At 50.2% G+C, this 7,330-nt stretch overlaps 1 protein-coding gene across 1 annotated transcript; it reads right to left on the bottom strand.

Annotated features, from left to right (window-relative positions):
• Nucleotides 1–1,472: 1,472 nt before the first annotated feature.
• LOC123058140 (uncharacterized) lies at nucleotides 1,473–2,394 on the bottom strand. The gene has a single exon (XM_044480962.1). The coding sequence runs from the start codon at nucleotides 2,354–2,356 to the stop codon at nucleotides 1,769–1,771; it is 588 nt and encodes a 195-aa protein (XP_044336897.1). The 5' UTR covers nucleotides 2,357–2,394; the 3' UTR covers nucleotides 1,473–1,768.
• Between the last annotated feature and the right edge of the window lie 4,936 nt (nucleotides 2,395–7,330).

The following is a 7,330-nucleotide window of genomic DNA, read 5'->3' as shown; positions in this document are numbered from 1 at the left end:
GAACCCCACACCCCATCCATCCGTCCGTCGACGCGGGTTGCGCCATCGAACCAAGACAGAGGAGGATCCGGCGGCCGGTTGGGGCATCCCGGAGAGCTTTCCGCCCACACAATGCCGGCAGTGGACGTATGTCATTCGTCACAGCTCGTTCAGGCACGGATGAGCACGGGTACTGGAGACGCCCGGGCTGCCCATGACCTGTTCGACAGAATGACACAACAAGAGTCGGTATGTTTTTGTTGCTCCTGTCCGATCAACTTTGCATATGGCATGCTTGCGAAGGAGAAGGAGAAAAACGAGCGTTGGAAGTACGAGGCGGCAAGGGCGACAGCGGAGCATGCGGCAAGGATGCAGGTGGAGCATGCAGGCGGAGCAGCAAGCAAGGATGGTCTCGAAGCAGGTGGCATGGAGGGCGTCCGACGAGTGATCCGGCTAGCAAGCGAGGCATTCATCATGATCAAATATTTATTTCATTTTGGCATGTCGGGATTGTTGAACTATGATTTTATTTGCTTTTTTTTAACTATTGAATTCGGACAATTTGTATCGTATGATTGACATGTATAGATTTGAGGCTCCGCATTTAAAACATATGAATGTGTAGCAGCCCATATGAGGGATCGCGGGGGCTGTCTGCGGACGCGCCCGAGGCGTATAAAGAGCTGGATTTGCGAAGTCTGGCCGTAGATACTTTAACCAACCAATCTACAAGATCTTGCACCGAAATGTGCGACGCACATTCATTTTGCTCAATATCTTCCAGCTAAAAACACAAAACGTGGAAAAATATCTCTCAATAAACAACATTTTCGCGAGGCGACCGCCGTCCACCACAACTCAACCACAACACTAACGCGAGCGCCCTGCACTTGTTTATTCCAATTTGGAAGAAGAAGAAGAAGAAGAAGAAAGGAGTGGTTGTTTATTTCATATTTTTCTAAAAAGGGATTTGTTGGGGTTTATATATGCAACCGATTCAGTCATCCAAACCCACTACGTACCGCCTAGGCCTAGCAGAGAGAGAGAGAGAGAGAGAGAGAGAACAGCAACCACTGCACATGGGGCGCCCGCCAATCAAGCTCCCCAACCAATCCGTCGCACGAGTTGCGTTCCAGGACAAAAACCCATCCGGCCGCTGCATTATTAAGTTTGCCATATCGTAACCAACAAATGATCCACCTTCGGAGCAGCAACCTCGATCGCAAGCTTCCTCTCCATTGTTTTCTGCAAAATATGCTGTGTAATGCTTCGTGGATGTGAACAAAATGTGGTGTGATGTGTAGTGTAGGACACCATCTGCATCGATCATCCGTTTAGAAAAATGTTTCCAGTACGTAGCCAGTTCTGTCAGTGCGTGCTGACAGAGAAAGAAAGGCCAGATACTTAATCTGAAATAATGTTCGTCATTATCTTGCTAGAAGAAAACGCACAGCCAACTCAAAAGAAATACACATGGATTAGCACGAATGATCTACGAAGAAAACGAAATTTCATTCCATTTCTTTGGGATGGTGATCGAGGGAGCAGTACAAGAAGCGATCGGGATGAACAGCATGGGGGAGCAGAAGAGAAGCTTCAAAATAGGGAAGCTGCTATATACACACACCAGCATCAACATCAGCATCAGCATACGGATGATGCATGGGAGGGGGAGCTTCCGGCGTCGCCTGCTCGCCTCTCAGCCCAAATCTCCCTCCGTTCTCGCTGTTCTTCCCGCTTTCTCAAGGACACGACGCTACATGATAACACACGTACGTGCACGGTGCACCTACGACGACTCCTCCGGGATGCTCGCCAGCGCGGGCCGCCACCCGGCCGCCGCGGCGGCATTGGCGGCGGCGCGGCGCGCCTCCATCCTCTTGATCTCGGCCACGATCTGCGCCGCCGTCTTCTGGCCCCCGACGGTCAGCGACAGCAGCCGCGCCGCCTCCTCCTTGCTCAGGAGCACCTTCACCCGCACGACGCCCTTCCTCTGGCCACCGCCACCACGACCTGCCGCCGCTCGTCTCGGGGAGGCCTTGATGCTCTTCACGCCCGCCCCACCTACTTCGGATTCCGGCGAGGACTTGCCGCCAATCTTGCTGCCGCGCGTCGTCTTCTTCATCGTGTGGAGGACCTTCATGAGAAGCTGGAGCGAGTACATCCTCCGCCTGGGCTTCGCCGCCGCCGGCAGAGCCTTCACGCCCTGGTCGACCAAGCACGGCAGAGCGTTGCCCATTACTCTCGTCTCTCTGCTGCTTGCCGTGCGCCGGCTCGTGAACTTGTGGCTGTGCTTTGGGTGCGTGAGCAGAGGTGGGGAAAGAGAGAGAGAGCGAGAGATGAGCAGTGCCAATGGCCGCCTGGTGGTGACAGCCATGGCGTCTATATAACGGACGGCACAGCCGCGCGAGGACAAGGGTAGGAAGGAAACGTAACTACGTAGAATATAGTACGTGAGGAGTAGGTTGCACTGCCCAATGGACAGCATTTGCTGCAAGAGCTTGGGGGTCAAAATGGGGCTTGGACAGTTAGCACTTGTCCACGGCAAGTTGACACATATTATTACTACCACTGCACAAACCAAAACTAATCACATCAAAGCAAAGTCGGCACATGCATGCTGCGTACCGCAATACAACTTGGCCAGCATTTGTACTGTTACATCACTTGTTATTTATTCGGAAAGGAGAGGAACATGTGTGTGTGATGGCACTTGATCAAAGTGGGTGTTGCATGGAGTTTTGTGGGCGGTGACATGCGCATAGGGTTCGTGGATGACTACGTTTCTGCGGGAAAAGGAGACGCCGTGGGGTGGAAAGGCGACTGAAAATACGGGTTATCGTGACCAGGATAATAATCTTGTACTTGAGCCTGGACCGGAGTAGGCCGTCCATTGCATCATGTGCGGGATTCCAACTAGTCCAATGGAGCAGAGACCCTGGAGAGTGGGGAGGATCAGGCTGGCTGGGTCGCGGAACAAGTAGATCACAGCTACTCTGCTTGAGCCCGGCCGCTAGGATCCAGGTGCATGCGGACAGAGGTGGGTGCTGTTGCTGATTTGCCTAACCACGTGAGTGGTAACCGGAACGTGTGCAGCATTTCGGGCTCCAAATTAGTATTACATCCGTCTCAAATTACTTGTCTTACATTTGTTGTCTAGATACGTATAGCATTTGGCGCTGGCGAAGAGGGCCGGGGGAACGAGCCGATTCGGTATGACAAGTTTGCGCCTTTCAGAATTGCCATGCCCAGTTGATGGAGAAATCAGTCTGCAGCTGCGAGTTCAGACTTCAGAACTTGAAGCTCTCAACACAACAACCAGCTTAAAGCTCCACTGCGCACGAACAGCAGCTTTCCAAGGAAGAAAAATTACCAGTGATCCTTGCTGCACCGCGCCTGCTTTAAGCCATCTGCACTGCTTCTGCTTTCAGGTTGCTAGCTATCTCTTCTGTTCTGCATTTGTGTTTGCCTAGCCGTATACCAAACCAACTCCATTCTACTGCTTAGATTTACACACACGTTGCAAGGCTGCTACGAAAGGAGAAATATAGGTCTTGTGGGAAATGCATTTTGCCAACAAGGTACTCCCTCCGTCCGAAAATACTTGTCGGAGGAATGGATATATCTAGATGTATTTTAGTTCTAGATACATCCATTTATATTCATTTCTACGACAAGTATTTCCGGACGGAGGAAGTACGAAGGAACCCACAAGATCGATGGCCATAATCAGTACTACTGTAAGTACTAAAACTCCCTCCCCTTGCACCCTCTGACATCTACAGATGCTCCATCCACTTAGCGCGTCTGTTTCACAACTGAGTAGCATTATACAGAATAGAATCAATCACACAAGAAGTTTGCACGAAAAAAAAACAATGAGTGGACAAAATACATAAGCAGAAGAGTTATCCTTGTTTTTTTTCAGATTTTGTTCAAGTTGTGTCAATCGTGATCTAACAGTGCATGCAAAAAGAACTTTTTTTTAGGGTACGCCAAAGGCGTACCATAGCTTTATAGAAGGGAGAAAAATATTTACAAGAGTTTTACAAATGCGCTAGTTGGAGATCACAAACCGACCCCAACCAAGCCTCCACCCCACTCCTAATGCTACTCTACTACTCAGGTATCGATCGTCCTCCAAATGCTCCTGCCGTAGCCCAAGTCCTCAAATCGTCGAAGATCAAGTCCACGGTCTCCCATTCGTTCTTGATTTGGCTCGATCCGAATATTCTCGCGTTCCTCTGCTTCCAAAGTGTCCAGCAGATGAGCATCATGAATGTGTCAAATCCTTTCCGTGTTTGCTTATGTATGCGTTTCCTAGCTTCCGTCCACCATTGCACCAAGCGAGACTCGTATGTAGGGCAAAGCTCCATCCTCAATCCCATCCTGGTCATGCATCTGTACCACACTTGCCTTGAGAACACACATTGCTGCAAGATGTGGTCGACCGTGTCTTCCTCTTGGTCGCAGAAGTAGCATTTTGATGTTTGGTCTTGCAAACCGTGTCTCGCCCTTCTATCCGACGTCCACAATCGGTATTGCACCGCCAACCACATGAAGATTTTACACGCAAGTGGCGCCCAACATTTCCAGATTGCTCCGAAAGAGTGGAATCTAACTCCTCCCTCACAAAGCATCTTGTATGCGGAAGATGCGGTGTAGACTCCTGACACATTCCAAGCCCAAATGGGGCTATCCTCAGTTTGAGCATCCAATTGAACCTCCGATATGATCTCCCAAAGCCCGATGAACTGGGTAAGACCCTCCGTGCATAGGTCACCCACCACGTCGTTCATCCAAGCATGCATGTGCACCGCATCACGTACCAGCCTCTTGTTTGCTACCTGCGTACGGACTGTGGCCACAACCAAGGGGGCTAGCTCAGCGATGGTTGCGCCATGAAGCCACCGATCTTTCCAAAACCAGATTTTGTCTCCCGCTCCGACCTTCCATTTAACCAGGCTCCCAAAAGCTTGGGCCACCTTCTTATCCGCGGTCAAGTTGAGCCCTTGCCAAGGCCTGGAAGCATCTGTGTGTCTAAGCCATTCCCATCGTAATCTTAAAGCAATGTCGTGCTTAGATAAGTCAATAACGCCCAATCCACCCAAGTGTTTTGGCCTGCATACCCTTGCCCAGGATACCACACACTTGCCACCATTCACCTCCTCCGTCCCGGCCCAGAAAAAAGCCCGGCAACCTCTGTCCACCCTTTCCAAAGCCCATTTTGGCGCCTCCGCAACCATAAGGTGGTGTGTGGCCCGCGCCCTCATGACTTGGTTGACGAGGATAAGCCTCCCAGGTCTAGTCACCAAGCCCCTTTGCCATCCTGGCAATATGCGAAGGGCCGCATCCACAATCGGCTGCCACTCGGATCTCTTAAGTTGTTTGATGCTTAACTGGAGACCCAGGTACTTGCATGGAAATGTGGTGATCTTCCAAGGTAGTACCGACTTGACAAGCTCTTCATCCTCCGTGTCAGCTCGGATCATGATTGCCGCTGATTTGGCGAAGTTTACTTTAAGCCCCGATGCCACTCCAAAGATTGTGAGGGTTTCCTTAACGAACAGGAGATCTAGCCATGTTGGTTTGATGAATAGTACTACGTCATCCGCGTACAGAAACAGGCGCTGCATCGGGCTACATACATTGATCGTGCTCATCACTCGAGCCTCATGTGCCTTGATGATAATTGTCGTAAGAACATCCATGGCAATAACGAAAAGCAGAGGGGAAATCGAGTCCCCTTGCCTCAAACCTTTAGCGTGCATGAACTTGTTGCCAGCGCATCCGTTTACTAGCACTCTTGAGCTGGCAGTGGTAAGCAGAATTGCGATCCATGAAATCCGACGTTCCGAGAAACCTTTAGCTCTTAGTACTTCAAACAAAAACGGCCAAGCCAGGGAGTCAAAAGCTTTTGTAATGTCAAGCTTGAGCAGTACTCCTTTCGCTTTCCTTCGGTGCATCGAGCGCGCCATTTGCCTCACTAGCAAAAAATTATCATGCAAGCATCTCCCCTTGATGAAGGCGGACTGGTTCGCCTGGACCAGCTCTCCCATGCGCGGTCTGAGCCTTGCTGTCAGAAGTTTGGATGCAATCTTGGGCATGCTATGCACAAGGCATATAGGTCTGAAGTCGAATACCGTGGAAGCTTCTGGAGACTTTGGGAGAAGAGTGATCAAAGCTTGGTTTAACCTCCCAAAACCCCTTCCGTTACCAACAAAAAGCTTGTGAATCGCGGCAATGAGATCCACCTTGATTACGTCCCAAGCTTTCTGAAAGAACAATCCAATGAACCCGTCCGGTCCAGGTGCCTTGTCCGAGGGCATGTCCTTAATAACAGCCCAAATCTCGTCCTCAGTAAACACTCTGTCCCGCTCAGAGAGATCTATGTGATCGACTCCTAATCCCTCCAAGTCCAGGGTGAAATCTCGTGCCACATCCTTGCCCAACAGCTCTTTGTAAGCATTGTAGAAGGTTTCCTCCTTTCCTTTCTGATCTGTGATAATACGACCGTCCATATGCAGAGAGGGGATGTAATTCTTCATACGTCTCCCATTCGCCACCAAGTGAAACAACTGCGTGTTCGCATCCCCCTCTTGTAGCCATGTTATCCTCGACTTTTGCCTAGCAATGGTCCTTTCTAGGGAGGCCAACCCTAGCACAAGCTGCTTAAGGGTTCTTCTAAGCCATCGCTCCTCCTCCGTAAGCCTCCGATTCTCCTGAGCACAGTCAAACCGCATGATGACAATATTTGCGATGGCTATTTGCAGCTTGATATTTCCTATCTCCTTTTGACCCCATGTGGCAAGAGCTCTAGCTGTGTTACGAAGCAAGATATCAAGCCGCAAGAAAGGATCGGTGATATTCGGATCACATGTCCACGCCTCTTTGACTACATCAAGAAAACCCTCCATTTTGACCCAAAACTTCTCAAAGCGGAACCTCCTCCTAATGTGCATGGACTCTTGAAGCGTGAGGTGTAAAGGGCAATGATCCGAGTACTCGGTGGATAAAGCTTGAAGCAGGCACTCTGGGTGCTCGATCTCCCAGTCGACGGATACGAACGCACGATCGATCTTAGTGAGGGTGGGTGTCTTCCTTTCATTGCTCCAAGTGAATTTACGCCCATGCAAGAAAAGCTCCTTAAGCGCGTTCATGTCGACAAAACGTTTGAACTGCCCGAAATAACTAGGAAGCATCTAAAGTTCACCAGTGCTGTGTTACCCATGTCTGAAGAACTCTAATGCTGTGCATCCAGTCTACTATGCACACGGTAGATAGAGAAGCAGCAAGCCAACCAAGCAAACAGAGTAAATCCAGCACATACCAATACCAAGGTAAGCTCGAA

The sequence above is a fragment of the Triticum aestivum genome, chromosome 3A, assembly GCF_018294505.1.
Source record: "Triticum aestivum cultivar Chinese Spring chromosome 3A, IWGSC CS RefSeq v2.1, whole genome shotgun sequence".
In the NCBI taxonomy this organism is placed as follows: domain Eukaryota; kingdom Viridiplantae; phylum Streptophyta; class Magnoliopsida; order Poales; family Poaceae; genus Triticum; species Triticum aestivum.
This window is presented reverse-complemented; position numbering and strand designations above follow the sequence as displayed.